Below are 23,532 nucleotides of genomic sequence, written 5' to 3' on the forward strand. Positions count from 1 at the left end.
GTATGCGAGCAAGGAGGCCTACAAACCTGACTCAGTTACACCAGCTCTGTCAGAAGGAATGGGCCAAAATTCACCCAACTTATTGTGGGAAGCTTGTGGAAGGCTACCTTGAAACGTTTGACCCAAGTTAAACCATTTAAAGGCAATTCTACCAAATACTAATTGAGTGTATGTAAACTTCTGACCCAGTGGGAATGTGATGAAATAAATAAAAGCTGAAATAAATCATTCTCTACTATTATTCTGACAATTCACATTCTTAAAATAAAGTGGTGATCCTAACTGACCTAAGACAGGGAATTCTTACTCTGATTAAATGTCAGGAATTGTGAAAAACTGAGTTTAAATGTATTTGGCTAAGGTGTATGTAAACTTCCGACTTCAACTGTAGGTATTTGTAGTTGTCCACATATTCTAAGTCAGAACCGTCCAGAGTAGTGATGCTGGACGGGTGGGCAGGTGCGGGCAGCAATCGATTGAAGAGCATGCATTTAGTTTTACTTGCAGTTTAGAGCAGTTGGAGGCCAAGAAAGGAGAGTTTTATGGCATTGAAGCTCATCTGGAGGTTAGTTAACACAGTGTCCAAAGAAGGGCCAGAAGTATACAGAATGGTGTCTTCTGCATAGCGGTGGCATTTTGGACAAAACCAAGATGCTTGCCTTGTGCAGAGAAACATGATTGGCTTGTGACAGGGTCTTTAATATTCTAGTGGCTTGGTAGGCTGTTATTTTGCGGCAGATTTTTAGCCACCGAAATAATGAAATGACTATTGGATTTGGGTAAGCTCATTTAGTAGCAGAGGGCTACAAGCCAGCACAAAAACCACAAACGAAAAGAATCGGGCCTAGAATCTGTACGTGTTGTAGCAAGCTCAGTACAAAAAAAGTGTGGCGCTTTAATACACTTTCAAAGCTTTTCTGTGTTTAAAATATAGAAGATGAACACTGAACAGGAGAGGAGGAGAAAAGGGAGGGACAAAGGGAATGACGAGGTGGAGGCTAAGTCTTGCCCCCCCGGGGGAGAGGCTCTGATCCTCCATAACAACGGTCTCCTTTTGAAGAGGGTGGCCCTTCTTGATTGTTAACATTAATCTGAAGGAAAGCCTAAACAAAATGACATTTTAATACATGTCTCCTGGACCTCATGGATTTCTAATAATCCCACAAATCCTGTTCGGAGCAGCGCAGAGGGGGAAGAGAGAGATAACAGGGGAGGAGGGTGAAAGCTGAAGCAGACTTTGGTTCAATCTGTTTTTTTGGACGTGTTCACAATGCTCACTACCATACAGGTGAACGGCACCGGTACTTAACTATATTTGGCTATCCATGACCGATGGAAAACACAGAAACTTCAAGACAGATTCCAAGGGTTTGTGACAATGTACATGTATCAGAGTGTGACTGTGCCCTAATGTGTGTCCTGCTGGCGATAAAGTGAGTGGCCCAAGCTGATGCTACAATCTCCAAGGCTTCCAGCCTGCTAGGCCTTGCCCTGGCACGGGGGAGATCGATGCCCCCTCTGTTTAAATAGCCTTAATTTATAGCAGGACTCGCAAATGGAATAGTCACTGACCATTGATCCGTATGCGCCGAGGTGCTGGATCGGAGGGAGGGAGGGAATGGCTCAAAGTTCCCTGGAGTCCCATGCATGGTTATTCATGAGAGAGGGGGAGTTACCATACTCAATTAACAGTTTAAAGACAACACACGCACACACTCCGGTCTCCAACACACACACACAACAATAGTGTTCCTCGAAGGCCACAGCGACAGCTGATTTCAATAGAGTTGCTATAGAGGTAACGTAGTCGTCAAAACGTAAGCAATAGGACTACAACAAACACAGGGTAGGAATGACATCCAACTGCTCATCCCTGCATTCATGTGTCCTGATACAGATCAGAATTTGAGCCCAAAGGGCACTCCATATTCACGTCAGACTATCTACAGTACCTGGATCAGACTGCTTCTCAGCCTGGATTTACTGCTCTCCTGAAGAAGATTCACTGGTTATCATGGCGATTATATAGTCATTTCGCATAGCGAACCGAGATATTTTAAAGGATGAAAACAATGGCAAAGATGGAGGAAGCTAGCCCAGCAGAAAGCCAAGAATTGCAATTTGTGGGCTTGATATTGCAGCGTGCTTTTGAGGATGTGTGGAAATCATTTTTGGAAAGCCAGTACTTTAGAGTATGCAGAGGTGGTTGGTTCATTGAAGTGCTTAAAGCGCTCATCTGCATTGATTTCAAATGACTAGCTCTGATTTTAACAGAACCCAGATATCCTTTCCGACGTCAATGGTCGCATGTCTAATAGGCCCAATTCATTTACTGTGTGCATTTAATTCATTCATGATGGATTACTGATTAAGACTGCAAAGCATTCTAAATAGCACACCTGCCTCATTTCCCTCCTGCTACAATGGTGTGGTTGTCGATTTTGTATTGATTTATTGTATGGTAAGATGGGACACATATTTTCCTTTCTCTCTCTCTCGTGCCATGTGTGTGTGACCTTGCGTGTATCCTCCACGTCCCTCTGATGAGGAACTGAGACAGGACAGGGGTGCGGTCTCGCGTGCTGAATCAACAGCTGTCTAAGCACATGGGTCAGGGATCATCTGATACACAGACAGACATCAGCCCTCACCATCATACGTCATTGGTGGAACATCTCTTATGAACGGTGCCATGGAGAAAGAGCTTTCAAATGGAAATGAAGGCAGTGTTTTGAAGTCAAGCTTACCCGCTTAACCGCAGCACAGTGATATCATAAACACAGCCGATGACTGATATTCTTTCGTAAACATACCATGGAGGTCAAGCCATGCGGCGGAGCAGGGTTGGCTCTTTCTTAGAGCATGGCAAATCTCATAACTTGCTTCCTGGAAACATTTGAAATGGGCATCCTAGGAGGTTTTCATATAATCTGAGGAATGTTTGTATCAAATGTTATGCTTTTATCCACAGCAGGCCCTGGAATATCAGGATAGAAAGCAAAACAGAAGAGATGAAGTGAATCTCTCTGGTGGGTCTATGTCTGACCTCTTGTACTAGTCTTTCTAGACAGACGGGTTGCCTCCCACAACGTAGGCATATCAATGTTCTGGCTTACACGTCTGTACTCATACAATGTCCATTTGGCATAGAGGAAAGGGCAGAGTTCGGACATCCTGATTTCCTACATCACTGCCTTATCCACTTGTTGCCATAGCGTAAACATCCCCCGGGCACAAAATAGTAACTAGTAAGATGGAGATCAGAGGTTATTTTTAATGAGTGCATTTCACAAGTGGCTAGTTTGCGTCAACCACCTTCACTTAACTTCATCGGGGTAGGGGGCAGTATTTTGACATCCGGATGAAGAAGGTGCCCACAGTAAACTGCCTGCTACTCAGTCCCAGAAGCTAAGATATGCATATTGTTAGTAAATTTGATAGAAAACACTGAAGTTTCTAAAAAACTGTTTGAATGATGTCTGTGAGTATAACAGAACTCATATGGCAGGCAAAAACCTGAGAAAAAATCCAACCAGGAAGTGTGGAAATCTGAGGTTTGTAGTTTTTCAAGTGATTCTCTATCCAATATACAGTGTCTGTGGGGTCATTTTGCACTTCCTAAGGCTTCCACTAGATGTCAGTCTTTAGAATGTTGTTTCATGCTTCTACTGTGAATGGGGAGAGAATAAGAGCCATTGGAATCCGATGACTGAGAAAATGACATGAGCTCAGTGGCACGCACTCCCGTGAGAGTTAGCTGTGTTCCTTTTCTTTTTTGAAGACAAAGGAATCGTCCGGTTGGAATATTATGGAAGATTTATGAAAAACATCCTAAAGATTGATTCTATACATCGTTTGACATGTTTCTACGAACTGTAATATAACTTTTTTGACTTTGTCCGAACTCACTGCGCGAGCACAGTGGATTTGGATTACTCGACTGAACACGCGACAAAATGGGAGGTATTTGGACATAGAGGATGGACTTTATCGAAACAAATGAACATTTATAGTGGAACAGGGATGTCTGGGAGTGCATTCCGATGAAGATCATCAAAGGTAAGTGAATATTTATAATGCTATTTCTGAGTTTTGTTGACTCCACAAAATGGCGGGTTTGGTTTTGTGACTGAGCGCCGTACTCAGATTATTGCAAAGTGTGCTTTCGTTGTAAAGCTTTTTTGAAATCTGACACAGCGGTTGCATTAAGGAGAAGTGTATGTATAATTCTTTGAATAACTGTTGAATATTTTATCAACGTTTATGATGAGTATTTCTGTAAATTGATGTGCTCATTCACCGGAAGTTTTGGGAGGCAAAACATTTCTGAACATTACACGCCAATGTAAAATGGTTTTTTTGCATATAAATATGAACTTTATCGAGCAAAACATACATGTATTGTGTAACATGAAGTCCTATGAGTGCCATCTGATGAAGATCAAAGGTTAGTGATTCATTTTAGCTGTATTTCTGTTTTTTGTGATGCCTCTCCTTCCTTGGAAAACAGCTGTGTGGTTTTTCTTGTCTAGGCGCTGTCCTAACATAATCTAATGTTATGCTTTCGCCGTAAAGCCTTTTTGAAATCGGACAATGTGGTTGGATTAACGAGAAGTGCATCTTTAAAATGGGATATAATAGTTGTATGTTTGAGAAATTTGAATTATGAGATTTCTGTTGTTTTGAATTTGGCGGCCTGCTATTTCACTGGCTGTTGAATAGTGTGTCCCGCAGGTGGGACGCTAGCGTCCCACATACCCCAGAGAGGTTAAACCACCACAAAAGGTTTCGCCTGCAAACTTTGGTATTGAATTACAACATTTTGGCATGTCTGCCTTGTGATTTGTTGGGAGAGTCAATCTGAAGAGGAACCTCCCTGGATTATTTTCTTTCTTTTCAAAGTTACCATGACAATCTGCCATTAATCCCAGACCTAATGCTGTTGCTCTTAGCTCTGGGTTTTCGATACTACTCTTATACAAGCCATTCTGATGTTTAACTCCAGGGGCCACATCTAGAGAAGGGTTTCCTAAACTTGGTCCTGCGGGCTCTGGATCTGGTATTGTGTGCTTATGTATTGGACACGGATATGAACGAGAGTCTCTCGCTCTGGTATAGTAGATTCAAGTCTGGCTGTTCTGTACAGGGCGCTATCCGACCTGTTTACTCCATCTAGCCTCTCTCTCTCTCTCTCTCTCTCCAGTGAGCCACTGCTCATCCACTAACAGCTCACTCTATAGTCCCAGTTCAGGCAGGACTACCCCATAAAGCCCAATACCACTAACACACAACGGCAGCATTAGACAAGCCCAAAATGGAGGCAGAGCTTGTGGGATTCGGAGCAACAACTAGGCCAACCATGATAGAGTTTCTACAGGCCTATCCTGCATCGGAATCATTCACACACTTGCACTATACTAGCAGGTGTACACACACAAGCCGCTTTGCTTCATGTGCTCACCACCCACATCGACATGGTCACAACTCAATTACAGACACCTCCACAGGGACCGGACTCCACCTTGACCAATGGGCCTTGTAATTGGGCAGCCTGCCACCTCTCATCCTGAGATAGCCCAACAGTGTCTGTAGTGTAATAGCTAGCTGGCCATGATCCTGCTGATTTTCCACAATGCAGCACATCATTTATGGGCCACTTGATAGCCCCATCACAAGCCACTCCTCTACAGCGTCAACTCCTTAGATACAAAACCAATGGGGACACTAGTACCACCCTTATCATTATCCATCACTGTCGATCAATCTACAGTGCCCTCCTGAATTATTGGCACCCTAGGTAAATATGACCAAAAATGGCTGTGAAAAACTGTCATTGTTGTTTATCAGCTTAATATTACAGAAAATATCATATGAATCTAAGCTTTGAGTTAACATTGTTCAAAGAAAAATAATCAATAAATAATCATTTTATTCAAAAACGTGTCAGTTATTGGCACCCCTAGTAATTCTTAGAAACAAAATCAAATTGATGTATATTCCGATTAAGATTTTACTCTTTAAAGTTAATGTGAGTCATCCATGACTTTATACTGGGGTATAAATGAGGTGACAAACATGCTAAACTCCCTTAGTTATTCATCAACATCAGAATGGCCAAAGATCACAAAAATGAAATGAAAAAGGTTGTTGACGTTCACAAATCAGGCAATGGCTATAAAAAGATAGCTTCACACGTGAAAACACTCATCTCCACTATTAGGGCATTAATTAAAAAATGTTTAACAACTGGAGCTGTGATGAACCTGCCTGGAAGAAGACGATTATTTTAGCAAATAATTACATACCACGTTCAATTATTACTTGATTAATCATAATTAATTAATTAAGTAGTAATCTGGGACACCATGGGAAAAGTTTATTTAACGAGTTACCGTTTCCCAAATTAACTCTAAAGAAGTCAATATATCGTTATACCAGTCCTCCATTAATTATCATTATTACCTCAGTCTCATTCTGAACGCTGTAATATCCTATCAATCTGCACGAACCCTAGTCTCCAAGATGAATCAGCAACACACAAATTGGCTTAATATTTATTTACTAACTAATCACACAGAATGACAAACACACAGGATAGATTATACATTGGTTACTAACATGATGCAATCATACATTGGTTACTAACATGATGCAGTCCCTAGTGGACTAACCCGATATGACGGCTTGTTACAATGAAAGGGGGTGGGGAACGAAAGAGCGGGAGGAGAGACAAAGGAATTCAACTATCGTACATACAGTGGAATAATACGCTCATCGTAAATGTGGATATTACGCACCCTAACAAGCGCTCATTCGGATATATAAATGCAAAGTACAGATTTACGCTTGTATGTCTGTCGTCTCGCTCTGTGGAAATCACTCGAGCAGTCTGTGGAGAGTAGTTCATCAGAAAGTCTCTGGTTGTGTAAGTCTCTGGTGGTCCACCAGAAGTTACCATGTCCTTTGTAGTTGTAGTAGGTTGGTCTCGGAGTGTCTGTTAGAACGGAAGTTCCAGAGGTGTACCACGCGGTGTTCAGCGGGTCTTATTCTTCACTCTGTTTAGAATAGATACCCTAGAGGTACCTATAGCGGTGAGAGGAAATTGTTCTTTGTCTCTCATTTTCGCTCGAGTTTCCTAGGCTAACAGTGCAGCTGCAGACAATGTTCCTGTGTGGTCTGAGAGTTTAACCATTTTGTACCTTTCAGCTCAAAGGCGGTCACGCTGGTCTTTAGTTTTAAACCATTTCTCAGCCGTGTAGCCACCGCTTCACGCTGTCTGGTCTAGTAGTCTAACCATTTCAACGTGTGGATGATTCTCACGTTGTCTGGTCTAATGTATATTTCGTTAGGAGTCCTTTTATAAACACTTGGGGGAAAAAGGCATTCCCTCCTTTGTCATAATGTCTGTGCTCAAGTGGGCGTGGATACTGACTGGGTAAAACTTTACATGAAAGACAATTCCCTCATTTAGAAGGCTAAAGTCACCTATCATCTTCTCACAAATAGTTTCACATTTAATCATATAAGTTCCACAACATTTAAATGTAAATCTGATAACTGGGACGTATACATTTGTAGAGTTACCGTTATTTGGTTATACCGTCCTTAATTAATGATATCACACAACAACTGATCTGACATAATTGTTCTTTAAGTCCCTCCCGACCAATTCCCACATTCTTGGTGTTGGAAATGTCCAACCTTTTATGTTACAGTACTGTAAAGTCCCTCTCTGTGGTAAAGGGATTTTTAACTTCCATTTCTGCAGAGTGGAAGGGGGGGGGGCTGATCTGGCTCACCCAAGAGGGAAAGTCATGACAAGTGTATTTTGCCCCCACGCACAGTGAGAAGGACGGCTCAATGGGATTTTTTTTTTGCCCAAGAACCACAGTTGGAGAATTTCAGAAGTTGGTTACATCAAGTCTCCAAAGCTACAAGTGAAACACCACCTCCATGCCAACAAGTTATTTGGAAGGATTGCCAGAAGAAAGCCTCTGTTGTCACCAAAACCACAAACGTAAGCACCTGGAGTTTGCTAAATGTCATTGGAACCAGGTTCTATGGTCTGGTGAGACTAAAATAGAGCTTTTTGTCAATAAACACCAGAATTTGGTTTGGCGTAAAAAGAGCTGTGTAGAAAATAACCTAATTCCCACTGTGAAGTATAGTGGTGGATCTGTAATGATGTGGCACTGTTTTACTTTCAAAAGGCCCTGGGAACCTTGTTAGGATACATGGCATCATGGACTCCAAGTACCAGGAGATTTTAGTCCAAAACCTGTCTGCCTCTACCAGGAGGCTAAAACTGGGTCGTTGTTGGATCTTCCAGCAGGACAATGATCCAAAGCATACCCGCAAATCAACAGGAAAATTGTTCACTGACCATAGACTCAAGCTTTTGCAATGACCATCCCAGTCCCCTGAGCTAAACCCAATTCAAAAAATGTGGGGTGAGCTGAAGAGTCCACAAGCAAGGACCAAAGGATCTGGAGTTTCTCTATGGAAGAATGGTCTCAAACACCTTCCTGTGTGTTCTCCCACCTCATCCAACATTATAGGAGACGACTCAGAACAGTTATCTTTGAAAAGGGACAAAGTACTAAACACAGGAGTGCCAATAATTGTGACATGCATGTTTTTGAATAAATTATTTCTTGCTGACGATTTCATTTTCTTTGAACAATTTTAACTCAAAAGGTTAGATTGATATGATATTTTGAGTCAGATCAAGCAGATAAACAATTACATTTTTTCACAGCATATTTTGTTCATATTTACATAGGGTGCCAATAATTCAGGAGGGCACTGTAAATCACCCTGTAGTAAATAACAGTAGGCCATTAAGTAGATTCACCCGCAGGCCGATTTTTCTTGAGCGGATGGCCAGGGGGCAGGAACATAATTTGAAATAATTTGTAGACAGCATATTGACCGTAAGCCCAAAGATATTTGAATAAAACAATTCAAACCTTGCTTAGATTTTCATACGATCACACAGTTATATTATGTGTGGGAATACTTTAGAACAGATTTTTTTTAATTTATTTTTTTATGTACAGTCTTATGTCCAACAGTAAAAAAAATATATAAAAGATGTCAATCACCCATAGGGGAGCCGCCAGCTGGGGAAACCTGCCATAGGCCATACACAATCAAAAGGGGTACAGAAATTAAATGAATTGAAGCAAAACAATGCATTCCTTGTAGAACATAAACTAGCCTAAATTATTTTGGCATATTTGCTAGCAGTGTTAGAGAAAGAATGTCCCTTTGTCTTACCCCAGGAATATCTCCTGTTTTGGAATTAATATATGAATTAATGTTTTATGGTTACAAAATAATTTTGCGCCTGAAGCACAGTGTAGAAGCCTAAATCTGTCATATTAGCAGAAGTGTGTTAATGACGTTTGGGTGAATGTCTAGCCAATAGGGATACTAAGTCAGCCGGCGTACCGTACGGCAATGTGACACTTGGCATTATTGCCGCCATAGCTCTCCATAACAGAATCTATGAAACAATCAGGTATCTAGTACAGCAGGAATCTAACAGCACCTTTCATATAATCCCTGGCAGGTGTAATAGAAACACAGAAATCCCACTGTCACCATTTACTAGAGAAAAGCATTGAAATTCCACTGCAAAACACCTAGGGTTGGCCTGAAGCAGAGTTATAATGAATTTCTACAAATGGGGAACAATATAGACAAAGGCTAACCTTAACAAGGTTTAATGTGGAAGTCTCGCTGCAGAACAAATTGTGGTCTTTCTAAAAGCAGTAGACCCTGATGATAGTAATGTTATATCAAGATGTTTCTGTCATACAGAGTGCAAGACAGCCGGGAATTTTTTTTATGTACCAATTCCATGGCACAGGGTGTATGAGTTGATATATAAAACAACGTAAGATTCAAGAATTTGTGCTTTTCAGCTAAAACGATGGTACAGAATTTTTGCCACCAGCAAAATGTTGAATATCAAAGGCATACAATCATCGCAGCTCTGTAGATTTTGTTGTGAGGATACGGAATCAATAGACCATTTGTTCTCGGTTATTGCCCTCGGGTAGCCTGTTTCTATTCTCGGGTTCATGAATGGCTGAAAAAGCATAAGATTCATCTAAAATTGACCCTAGAAATAGCATTGTTGGGAGATCTGGTCAGTCGATTGCTAATATACTTAGTAAAAGCATTTTATCATCAACTCACAATCTGCGGATTCTATTCGATTAGAAAGATTCAAATTATATGTTAAACATCACAGCATAGTTGAAAGATGGCGCCAACAGAGATGGTCGCCTCGCTTCAGGTCCTAAGAACACTACGCAGTTAGTCGTTTTTTTATGTATTATTTCTTACATTGTTAGCCCAGAAAATCTCAAGTGTTATTACATACAGCCGTAAAGAACTATTGGATACAAAAGCAATGTCAACTTACCAACATCACGACTTTCCCGAAGCGGATCCTTTGTTCGGACCTCCACCCTGGACATGGGATCTTATCCCAGAGGCCGACCCAAAACAACGCGGTCGCCGCAGAAGAGGCCTATTGGTCAGACTCAGAAGGCAAGCACACCATCCACCGCTTCCGAGCATATTATTTGCCAATGTCCAATCTCTAGATAACAAGGTGGATGAAATTAGGGCACGAATTGCCTTCCAGAGAGACATCAGAGATTGTAACATTCTCTGTTTAACAGAAACATAGCTCGGGATATGTTGTCAGAGTCGGTACAGCCACCTGTTTCTTTATGCATTGAAACTACAAACAGTAAACGCCAGTGCGCAGGTCTATACAACGCTGGTCTGACCAATCGGATTCCACGCTTCAAGATTGCTTCAATCACATGGACTGGGATATGTTCCGGATAGCATCAGACAACAACATTGATGTATACACTGACTCGGTGAGCGAGTTTATTAGCAAGTGCAGCGGAGATGTCGTACCCACTGTGACTTAAAACCTTTCCTAACCAGAAACCGTGGATTGATGGCAGCATTCACACAAAACTGAAAGCGAGAACCAGCGCTTTTGATCATGGCAAGGCGACTGGGAACATGACTGAATACAAACAGTGCAGCTATTCCCACTTGCAAGGCAATCAAACAAGCAAAGCGTCAGTATAGAGAAAGTAGTCGTAATTCCACAGCTCAAACACGAGACATGCGTGGCAGGGCCTACAGTCAATCACGGATTACAAAAAGAAAACCAGCACCGTCTTGCTCCAAGACAAACTAAACTTCTTTGCTCGCTTTGAGGACAACACAGTGCCACTGACATGGCCCGCTACCAAAGCCTGTGGGCTCTCCTTCTCTGAAGCCAACGTCAGTAAAACCTTTAAACATATTAACCCTCGCAAGGCTGCCGGCCCAGACGGCATCCCTAGCCGCGTCCTCAGAGCATGCGCAGACCAGATGGCTGGTGTATTTACGGACATATTCAATCAATCCCTATCCCAGTCTGTTGTCCCCACATGCTTCAAGATGGCCACCATTGTTCCTGTTTCCAAGAAAGCTACGGTAACTGAACTAAATGACTAATCGCCCCGTTGCACTCACTTCTGTCATCATGAAGTGCTTTGAGAGACTAGTCAATACCCAATACCATAGACCCACTCCAAATTTCAAGAGGAATACCCATGTAAGAATGCTGTTCATTGACTACAGCTCAGCATTCAACACCATAGTACCCTCCAAGCTCATCATCAAGCTGGAGGCCCTGGGTCTCGACCCCCGCCCTGTGCAACTGAGTCCTGGACTGTCTGACGGGCTGCCCCCAGGTGGTGAAAGTAGGAAACAACATCTCCACTTCCCTGATCCTCAACACTGGGGCCCCACAAGGGTGCGTTCTCAGCACTCTCCTGTACTCCCTGTTCACCCATGACTGCGTGGCCATGCACGCTTCAAACTCAATCATCAAGTTTGCAGACGACACTACAGTGGTAGGCCTGATTACCAACAACAACGAGACGGCCTACAGGGATGAGGTGAGGGCCCTCGGAGTGTGGTGTCAGGAAAATAACCGCTCATTCAACGTCAACAAAACAAAGGAGATGATCGTGGACTTCAGGAAAGAGCAGAGCAAGCACCCCCCCCATCCACATCGACGGGACAGTAGTGGAGAAGGTGGAAAGCTTCAAGTTCCTCTGTGTACACATCACTGACAAACTGAAATGGTCCACCCACACAGATAGTTTGGTGAAGAAGGTGAAACCACAGGTCTCTCCAGAGGGTGGTGCGGTCTGCCCAACGCATCACGGGAGCAAACTACCTGCCCTCCAGGACACCTACAGCACCCGATGTCACAGGAAGGCCAAAAAGATCAAAGGACAACAACCACCCGAGCCACTATGATCCAGAAGGAAAGGTCAGTACAGGTGCATCAAAGCTGGGACCGAGAGACTGAAAAACAGCTTCTATCTCAAGGCCATCAGACTGCTAAACAGCAACCACTAACAGAGGCTGCTGCTAACAGACTCATCTCTGACCACTTCAATAAATGGACTTAATAAAGGTATCACTAGTCACTTTAAATAACGCCATTTTAATAATGTTTACATATCCTACATTATTCATCTCATATGTATATACTGTATTCTATACCATCTACTGCATCTTGCCTATGCCGCAAGGCCATTGCTCATCCATATATTTATATGTGCATATTCTTATTCATCCCTTTACATTTGTGTGTACACGGTAGTTGTTGTGATTTTGTTAGATTACTTGTTAGATATTACTGCATTATCTGAACTAGAAGTACAAGCATTTCGCTACACTTACATTAACATCTGATAACCATGTGTATGTGACCAATAAAATTTGATTTGAAAGAGCTACGGCGCATAGAAATCCGAAGAGGTGGCCAGCAGAAATAGGTGGGATGGGCTGAGGGAAGCTGAGGGTTGGGATGTGGAATTGGAGACAAGTGGGAGTGGAGGTGCTGGGTGGGGATAGAATGACAGTCAAAGATAGTCATAATAAACAAAAAAGACAGCTTGAATGACCCTGAAGGGCAACGCTATTACATCCACTGACTGTTTGCCTGAGGCTGAGGCTGCACAGGTGCTTGTACACGTGTACACGTGTATATACACACACTCATATTTAACCCGGAGAAAAACGTACCCGATTTAAACTGGTTACTACTCTTGCCCAGAAACGAGAATATGCATATTATTAGTAGATTTGGATAGAAAACACTCTAAAGTTTCTAAAACTGTTTGAATGGTGTCTGTGAGTATAACAGAACTCATATGGCAGGCAAAAACCTAAGAAGATTCCAAGCAGGAATTGGCCTGTCTGACAATTTGTAGTCCTTCTGTTGCATCTCTATCGAAATTACAGTATCTGTGCTGTTACGTGACACTTTCTAAGGCCTTCAGAAACCGGATTGACGCGTCTCCTGTCTCTGGGCAGATAACAGCAGCTCAGTTTGCCAGTGGACTGCCTGGTGACAGAGACTGGAGATGCGCGTTCACGAGACCAAGCGATTTTTTTCTTTCCCTCTTTGAATGAATACAACATTGTCCGGTTGGAATATTATTGCTATTTTACGAGAAAAATAGCATAAAAATTGATTTTAAACAGCGTTTGACATGCTTCTAAGTTCGGTAAAGGAACATTTTGACATTTTTTGTCACGAAATGCGCTCGCACGTTACCCTTTGGATAGTGACCTGAACGCACGAACAAAACGGAGGTATTTGGATATAACTATGGATTATTTGGAACCAAAACAACATTTGTTGTTGAAGTAGAAGTCCTGGGAGTGCATTCTGACAAAGAAGAGCAAAGGTAATCCAATTTTTCTAATAGTAATTCTGAGTTTAGTGAGCCCCGAAGTTGGCGGGTGTCTGAATAGCTAGCCTGTGATGGCTGAGCTATGTACTCAGAATATTGCAAAATGTGCTTTCGCCGAAAAGCTATTTTAAAATGTGACATAGCGATTGCATAAAGGAGTTCTGTATCTATAATTCTTAAAATAAATGTTATGTATTTTGTCAACGTTTATGATGAGTAATTTAGTAAATTCACCGGAAGTTTTCGGTGGGTATGCTAGTTCTGAACATCACATGCTAATGTAAAAAGCTGGTTTTTGATATAAATATGAACTTGATTGAACAAAACATGCATGTATTGTATAACATAATGTCCTAGGAGTGTCATCTGGTGAAGATCAAAGGTTAGTGCTGCATTTAGCTGTGGTTTGGGTTTTTGTGACATATATGCTTGCTTTGAAAATGGCTGTGTGATTATTTTTGGTTGGGTACTCCCCTGACATAATCTAATGTTTTGCTTTCGCTGTAAAGCCTTTTTGAAATCGGACAATGTGGTTGGATTAACGAGAGTCTTAACTTTCAAATGGTGTAAAATAGTCATATGTTTGAGAAATTGAAGTTATAGCATTTTTTATGTATTTGTATTTCGCGCCACGCAATTTCACTGGCTGTTGAATAGAGTGGGACGCTAACGTCCCACCTAGCCCATAGAGGTTAAAAACGCACACGTGCACACACATACACATGTAAATAGTGACACACATGAACTGAAATGTATACAGTTGGCCTTGCTGTTTTGATTTTTGTTGTCCTTGATATCTTATTTTTGCATTGTTGTTTTCTGTTGTCCCGGTTTTGACAGATCTCCCACCAAGTCAACGTGCCCATGGGCGGGGCGCTTGACCCAGGTTGTTCCTGTGGGTCGCTCTGGACGGGAGATGACTGAATGCAATGTAAATCTTGAGTGGCTTCACTGCAGGTAGATTGTATGTTTACATTTTCTTCCAATTATTAAATAAATACAAAAATAGAAAAACTGGATAAAAATGTTTAAAAAGAAAATAATGCGTTTCCTTTCTGAAAGGCAAACGATATGCTAGTTCAACAGCAACTTTGCTTTGATGGAAGTATGCAGGTCAAATTAAATTATCAAGTAGGCCTACTTCAGTCAAATGTGATAATGAAGTTAAATAAATTAAATGAGAACTTAATCTGGAAAAGCAGCTGTTTAAAAGGGGAGATCTTAAGATCTGCACAGCTGTAGAACCTAACCATATTTTCTGGATATTGAACGTACACAGTGGTCTCCAATTAAAGTCTCTCTGGTTTTAGTTCATCCTTCATGAGCTACTTCCAAAGACTGAACAAGATTAACCTTATAACAAGAACCAAGGGCAACTGCATAATATGAGCAACACAGGTTGGGCCTTTATCCATTCACCATTAAAAAGCCCTAGTTCAATAGACCAGCGTAGAGACTTAGGACATGGTGCAGCAAGACCATAAGGATGTCTCTTACCCTGTCCTTCATCCTCCAGCTCTGGGCCAGGGCCTTGGAGCCCTCGATCTTCTCTGAGTGGCGTTTCTTCATGAAGGCCAGCGGCAGGTTCCAGTCGCTCATGTCCGCCTCCTCCTCCTCAGCCAGGCACAAGGCCGGCGAGAGCAGCAGTTCCGAGTCCATTTTCATCAGGGCCCTGAGGAAAGAGATGGAGAGGAAGTCAGGTTGAGGTCAATGTTAAAAAAAGGTTTCTTCATTCAATAATAGGATATATAACTGTACAGTATGTTTTTGTGTAACATTGAGGAATATGATAAATATTTAACATGCAGCCATCAGATGCAATCCATTTTTGACTCGAACTACACAACCATTTTAAGTTCTGCTTCCTAATGACTAGGAAAGTTTGGGCAGCATTGGGTTAGTCATAGACCAGCTCACACTACCGGTCAGATGAGGAGCAGCTCTGGGTTAAAAACGACCGCCACCTAGCTTTGGGACTCAACATCGGAAGTCTATATTGATTGGACTCCCTGAGTTGTGAAATGTTCTGGTGACTGGCAACGTTAAATAACCCTACCACAATATAGCTGGCCACACCAAAAATAGTGTTTCCTGTCAACAAAGGCATTTATATAATCTCTAGGAACTCTACTTACCAGACGTAAAGTGAAATGTGACCATAGCTTTCAAATAAACTAGAGGTCGACCGATTAAATCGGAATGGCCAATTAATTAGGGCCGATTTCAAGTTTTCATAACAAATCGGTAATTGTCATTTTTGGACACCGATTATGGCCGATTACATTGCACTCCACGAGGAGACTGCATGGCAGGCTGACTACCTGTTATGCGAGTGCAGCAAGGAGCCAAGGTAAGGTGCTAGCTAGTATTAAACTTATCTTATAAAAAGCAATCAATCTTAACATAATCACTAGTTAACTACATATGGTTGATGATTACATTTACATTTAAATCATTTAGCAGACGCTCTTATCCAGAGCGACTTACAAATTGGTGCATTCACCTTATGATATCCAGTGGAACAACCACTTTACAATAGTGCATCTAAATCTTTTAAGGGGGGGGGGGTTAGAAGGATTACTTTATCCTATCCCAGGTATTCCTTAAAGAGGTGGGGTTTGAGGTGTCTCCGGAAGGTGGTGATTGACTCCGCTGTCCTGGCGTCGTGAGGGAGATATTACTAGTTTATCTAGCTTGTCCTGCGTTGCATATAATTGATGCTGTGCCTGTTAATTTATCATTGAATCACAGCCAACTTCGCCAAACAGGTGATTTAACAAGCGCATTCGCGAAAAAAGCACTGTCGTTGCACCAATGTGTACCTAACCATAAACATCAACACCTTTCTTAAAATCAATACACAAGTATATATTTTTAAACCTGCATATTTAGTTAATATTGCCTGCTAACATGAATTTCTTTTAACTAGGGAAATTGCGTCACTTCTCTTGCGTTCTGTGGAACAGAGTCAGGGTATATGCAGCAGTTTGGGCCGCCTGGCTCGTTGCAAACTGTGTGAAGACCATTTCTTCCTCACAAAGACAGCCAACTTCGCCAAACGGGGGATGATTTAACAAAAGCGCATTTGCGAAAAAAAAGCACAATCGTTGCACGAATGTACCTAACCATAAACATCAATGCCTGTCTTAAAATCAATAGACAGAAGTATATTTTTTAAACCTGCATATTTAGTTAAAAGAAATTCATGTTAGCAGGCAATATTAACTAGGGAAATTGTGTCACTTCTCTTGCGTTCATTGCACGCAGAGTCAGGGTATATGCAACCGTTTGGCCGCCTGGCTCGTTGTGAACTAATTTGACAGAATTGTACATAATTATGACATAACATTGAAGGTTGTGCAATGTAACAAGAATATTTAGACTTATGGATGCCACCCGTTAGATAAAATACAGAACGGTTCCGTATTTTACTGAAAGAATGATAGTTTCCGGATTTGACCATATTAATGACCTAAGGCTCGTATTTCTGTGTGTTATTATATTATAATTAAGTCTATGGTTTGATAGAGCAGTCTGATTGAGCGGTGGTAGGCAGCAGCAGGCTCATAAGCATTAATTCAAATAGCACTTTCCTGCATTTGCCAGCAGCTCTTCGCTGTGCTTCAAGCATTGCGCTGTTTACGACTTCAAGCCTATCAACTCCAGAGAAGTGCATGGTCTAATGGCTGCCTGCTGTCTAACTCAACAGGAATATGGTGATGTTCAGGCTAAAGTTGGATTCAGACGTTTATTTAATAGCGAGCGAGACATTTAACTTTACATTTGGTAAATACAGTTTCGAGATTATACATATGCCATTGTTTACAGGAATATTTGTTTTTTTGGTGAAGCCGCTATATTGTGGTTGGGTTATTTTCTGTTGCCAGCCACAACTCAGGGAGTCCAACCAATACACAGACTCCAGATGTGTCCCAAAGCTAACCACCACCCATAAATAGCATGGACAATAACATTAGAAATCTCACATCCCTAGCCCACAATTCACCACAGGTGGCCCTGGTGAGTGATGGGATATGAACTGAACAGCTTTAGCTTCAAAACAAAGTACAACCATGCAAGACTCGTTTGTCATCATGTGCTGTAGTGAGCATATTCTCGTTCTAATAAGTACATAACTAGTAACTAGCTACCTGTATTTGCATTTGACACGGTTAACATTAGCTGTGTACAAAGGCTTAAGTCTGACAATGACGTCTCACCAGTGAATCCCTTTAAAATGAACGTTACAGTCAAATGGTAGATAATATGCAGAATGGACTGGCAAACTTACACGGAAAAGCTACTTTCTAAGGGGATAGTACATATTGCAGTATGATACATAACAGAATTGGAAATCGGTAGAACGTCAACCTGCATAGATAGAACCATGTTCGCCCGTGGCTGTTCTAGAGTTCGGAGTCGAGTTTGACATGTTAGCAGACGCTTAGCCGACTTTCTGACAACTAGCTAGTATTGTTATCACAGGTTTGTACTTCATGCTTGTAAAACTGTGCATGCTTCATGTTACTTGTGGAACTACAAGCTACAGTAGTTGGATAAACGTTTTAGAAAAGACTGACTGGCAAGTGAACCAGATGTGAAAAAGGCAATTTCTGCACAGGGTGGCGTGCAGCGTACAGACCTTGGCGCCGTAGAATCCTCTTCGATACCGGGTGGGAAGCCTCTCCGTCTCCTGACTATTATAGACGCGGTCGCACAGACAATTCTTGAAAGAAAATTGTACGGTAGCGTCCACAATTTGTAAACAATGTCGAACCCGACAGGTCCAAGTTCGACCGGTATGTGTTTGCAGGGAAATCTGCGGTTTCTCTCCCCACGGCTGCTCTTTGCTATGGGAAGGGGCTCGAGACGAGGCCCATCTTCACACGGACACTCTGCCACAACCACGCCACGCGCTGTCAGGCTCGAGCTGTCAATGACGCTTGTCGTGTGGTCTTCTGACACAAACGTGTGTCGACGAGGCAAATGTTGTAAGCTAGTTGCCGTGAAATTAACAAACAATTCCAACTATTTCTCCAGAGACACTTCTTCAGCACTTCAACAAGGGCGCCGCCATCTTGGGAAAGACCCACAATGCACTCAGGGTTGGACTGAAGATGTCATTAAAAACGTCATCGTGGTCAGTGAGTGTCCCTTTCCCTTTCATCAAAATAAAAGTAAAATAGTCAAGTCAAGTCCAAAATATTCCATTCAGTTCAGTTGTGATGTCTCAATGCGATCCGAAAAGATACATCCTGTACATTTTTGAGAGATTGATGTTGTTGAAAATCTAACTTTTTATTAAGCTTGTCCCACAATAATAATATTTCTGACTACATAGGCCTATCATGATAGTGCAATAGTGCCTTATCCCAAGGTCACTGCACAATTATAGACTACATCATGTTTTAAAGTGAAATCTTTCAAGATACTGTATTATAATCCAAACAAACATAAAATACCTTAAATGGACAATAACAAAGCACCCTTCCGTAATTCGGTAAAAAGCTGAGAGATGGAGCTGGAGAAATGTAATCACTATCGAATTCATAGGCAGGACTGACCAAGACTAGGACTGACCATCCATGATATCAAAATTATAGTTTTAACCATATTTTGAGGCTATATAGTGTTTGTTTACATTTACTTTGTTTACAAACATTGGAGTAAAACAAGCTAATATTTTGGATTCTAATTAGGTAAGACAGTTGAACTAAGCTAATGAGGCATTTATAAGTTATATTCTTCAAGAATCAATGGGTACATATGATTAATTCCAAAAATGGATGAAGCAACTGCAGATTGCCCCTTCAAACTTTTAAAATGTACTTCTTTAAAGTATATCATTCAAAGGTTGCCCTTTCTTACCTAATTAGATTTTCTCTAGAAAAGAAGCACATGCAATTCTTTAGCCAGAGAAAAGTAATGGCGGAGGGGAGGCAGGGTGGTGCTCAAAGACATTTCCAGCATATTTTTGGTTGTCTGTTGTTACATTCCTTCTGAACAGATTTTTACCTCAAGGTTACTCGGCCGCAGGAATGTTTGCTGAATTGCACCTTGCAATTTTCACTGCTTGTTTCCACTGAACAAGTGAATTCACACAGAAAGCAGCTGCCTCTCTATTTTCTCTAGTATCTGCTGCTATCTGACTTTTGTGCTCATTCCTCACTCAGTGGGGGTTTAAGGTTTTAGAAGAAACTGGAGGGGAAAAAACACATCCATCTGTCCCTGTGACAAAAATGAAACCCACTTTCTGTTTACTCTCTACTAAGACATTGAAAAAGTTCATCCATCAAATTACTCCAACGGGAAGCCGTGTGGATATACAGTGCATTCGGAAAGTATTCAGACCCCTTGACTATTTCCACATGTTGTTACGTTACAGCCTTATTCAAGCCTCATCAGTATACACACAATACCCCATAATGACAAAGCAAAAACAGGTTTTTAGAAATGTTTGCTAATAAAATAAACTGAAATATTACATTTACATAAGTATTCAGACCCTTTACTCAGTACTTTGTTGAAGCACCTTTGACAGCATTTACTGCTTTGTGTCTTCTTCGGTGTGATGCTACACACTTGGCAAACCTGTATTTGGGGAGTTTCTCCCATTCTTCTCTGCAGATCAGCTCAAGCTCTGTCAAGTTGGATGGAGAGCGTCGCTGCACAGCTATTTTCAGGTCTCTCCAGAGATGTTTGATCGAGTTCAAGTCCGGGCTCTGGCTGGGCCACTCAAGGACATTCAGAGACATCAAATCAAACTTTATTTGTCACATGCGCCGAATACATCAGGTGTAGACCTTACCGTGAAATGCTTACTTAAAATCCCTTAAATAACAATGCAGTTCAAGAAAGAGTTAAAAAAATATTTACCAAATAAACTAAAGTAAAAAATAATAAAAAGTAACACAATAAAATACAGAGTCAATGTGCTTGGGTACAGGTTAGTCGAGGTAATTTGTACATGTAGGTAGGGGTAAAGTGACTATGCATAGATAATAAACTGCGCGTAGCAAATTGGGGGGGGGGGGGGGGTCAATGTAAATAGTCCGGGTGGCCATTTGATTAATTGTTCAGTAGTCTTATGGCTAGGGGGTAGAAGCTGTTAAGGAGCCTTTTGGTCCTAGACTTGGCGCTCCGGTACCGCTTGCCGTCCGGTAGCAGAGAGAACAGTCTATGACTTGGGTGACTGGAGTCTTTGATAATTGTTTTGGCTTTCCTCTGACACCGCCTAGTATATAGGTCCTGAATGGCAGGAAGCTTGGCCCCAGTGATGTACCGGCCCGTACGCTCTACCCTCTGTAGCGCCTTATGGTCAGATGCCGAGCAGTTGCCATACCAGGCGGTGATGCAACTGATCAGGATGCTCTTGATGGTGCAGCTGTAGAACTTTTTGAGGATCTGGGTCCCATGCCAAATCTTTTCCGTCTCCTGAGGGGGAAAGGTGTTGTTGTGCCCTCTTCAGGACTGTCTTGGTGTGTTTGGACCATGGATAGTTTGTTGGTCATGTGGACACCAAGGAACTTGAAGCTCTCGACCCGCAACACTACAGCGCCGTCAATGTTAATGAGGGCCTGTTCGGCCCGCCTTTTCCTGTGGTCCACGATCAGCTCCTTTGTCTTGCTCACAGGGAGGGAGAGGTTATTGTCCTGGCACCACACTGCCAGGTCTCTGATCTCCTCTTTATTGGCTGTCTCCATCATTGTTGGTAATCATGCCTACCACTGTTGTGTCATCAGCAAACTTAATGATGGTGTTGGAGTTGTGTTTGGAAATGTAGTCGTGTGTGAACAGGGAGAACAGGAGGGGACTAAGCACGCACCCCTGAGGGGCCCCAGTGTTGAGGATCAGCGTGCCAGACATGTTGTTGCCTATCCTTACCACCTGGGGTGGCCCATCAGGAAGTCCAGGATCCAGTTGCAGAGGGAGAGGTTTAGTCCCAGGGTCCTTAGCTTAGTGATGAACTTTGAGGGCACTATGGTGTTGAACGCTGAGCTGTAGTCAATGAACAACATTCTCACATAGGTGTTCCTTTTGTCCAGTTTGGAAAGGGCAGTGTGGAGTGGAATTGAGATTGCGTCATCTGTGGATCTGTTTGTGCAGTATGTGAATTGGAGTGGGTCTAGGGTATCCGGGATAATGCTGTTGATGTGAGCCATGACAAGCCTTTCAAAGCACTTCATGGCTACCAATGTGAGTGCTAAGGGGTGGTAATCATTTAGGCAGGTTACCTTTGCTTCCTTGGGCACAGGGACTATGGTGGTCTGCTTAAAACATGTAGGCATTACAGACTTGGTCAGGGAGAGGTTGAAAATGTCAGTGAAGACACTTGCCAGTTGGTCCGCTCATGCTTTGAGTACACGTCCTGGTAATCCGTCTGGCCCCACGGCTTTGTGAATGTTGACCTGTTTAAAGGTCTTACTCACATCGGCTACCGAGAGCGTTATCACACAGACATCCAGAACAGCTGGTGCTCTCATGCATGCTTCAGTGTTGCTTGCCTCAAAGCGAGCATTAAAGGCATTTAGCTCGTCTGGTAGGCTCACGTTACTGGACAGCTCGCAGCTGGGTTTCCCTTTGTAGTCCATAATAGTTTTCAAGACCTGCCACATCCGACGAGCATCAGAGATGGTGCAGTAGGAATCAATCTTAATCCTGTATTGACGCTTTGCCTGTTTGATGGTTCGTTTGAGGGCATAGCGGGATTTCTTATAAGCATCCGGATTAGTGTCCCGCTCCTTGAAAGCGGCAGCTCTAGCCTTTAGCTCGATGTGGATGTTACCTGTAATCCAAGGCTTCTGATTGGGATATGTCGATGCACTTATTGATGAAGCCGATGACTGAGGTGATATGCTCCTCAATGCCATTGGAGGAATCCCAGAACATATTCCAGTCTGTGCTAGCAAAACAGTCCTGTAGCGTAGCATCTGCGTCATCTAACCACTTCCCTATTGAGCGAGTCACAGGTACTTCCTGCTTTAGTTTTTGCTTGGAAGCAGGAATCAGAAGGATAGAATTATGGTCAGACTTGCCAAATGGAGGACGAGGGTGAGTTTTGTATGCGTCTCTGTGTGTGGAGCAAAGGTGGTATAGAATTTTTTTCTCCTCTGGTTGCACGTGGCATGCTGGTAGAAATTGGGTAAAACGGATTTAAGTTTGCCTGCATTAAAGTCCCCGGCCACTAGAGCGCTGCATCTGGATTAGCATTTTCTTGTTTGCTTACGGCTTTATACAGCTCGTTGAGTGCGGTCTTAGTGCCAGCATCGGTTTGTGGTGGTAAATAGACTGCTACGAATAATATATACTTGTCCCGAAGCCACTCCTGCATTGTTTTGTATGTGTGCTTAGGGTCGTTGTCCTGTTGGAAGGTGAACCTTCGACACCGTCTGAGGTCCTGAGTGCTCTGGAGCAGGTTTTGATCAAGGACCTCTCTCTGTACTTTGCTCTGTAAATCTTTCACTCGATCCTGACTAGTCTGGATGCTGCCACCACCATGGATCACCGTAGGGATGGTGCCAGGTTTCCTCCAGACGTGACACTTGGCATTCCGGCCAAAGAGTTCAATCTTGGTTTCATCACACCAGAGAATCTTGTTTCTCATGGTCTGAGAGTGGTTTGGGTGCCTTTTGGCAAACTCCAAGTGGACTGTCATGTGCCTTTTACTTAGGAGTGGCTTCTGTCTGGACACTCTACCATAAAGGCCTGATTGGTGAAGTGCAGCAGAGATGGT

The 23,532-nt window shown here is 42.4% G+C and overlaps 1 protein-coding gene across 1 annotated transcript in view; it reads right to left on the bottom strand.

Annotated features, from left to right (window-relative positions):
• The window catches only part of LOC115178766 (regulatory-associated protein of mTOR-like), an 84,961-nt gene extending 66,068 nt beyond the window's left edge, over nt 1–18,893 (bottom strand). The window contains exons 1-2 of the mRNA XM_029740056.1: nt 18,442–18,893; nt 15,297–15,471 (exon numbers count right to left, since the gene is read on the bottom strand). Of these exons, the coding sequence (XP_029595916.1) occupies nt 15,297–15,464 (168 nt within the window). The 5' untranslated portion in view covers nt 15,465–15,471; nt 18,442–18,893. The remainder of the gene's footprint in view (nt 1–15,296; nt 15,472–18,441) is intronic.
• Nucleotides 18,894–23,532: the final 4,639 nt, after the last annotated feature.

This window comes from Salmo trutta, chromosome 38 (assembly GCF_901001165.1).
Source record: "Salmo trutta chromosome 38, fSalTru1.1, whole genome shotgun sequence".
Lineage (NCBI taxonomy): Eukaryota > Metazoa > Chordata > Actinopteri > Salmoniformes > Salmonidae > Salmo > Salmo trutta.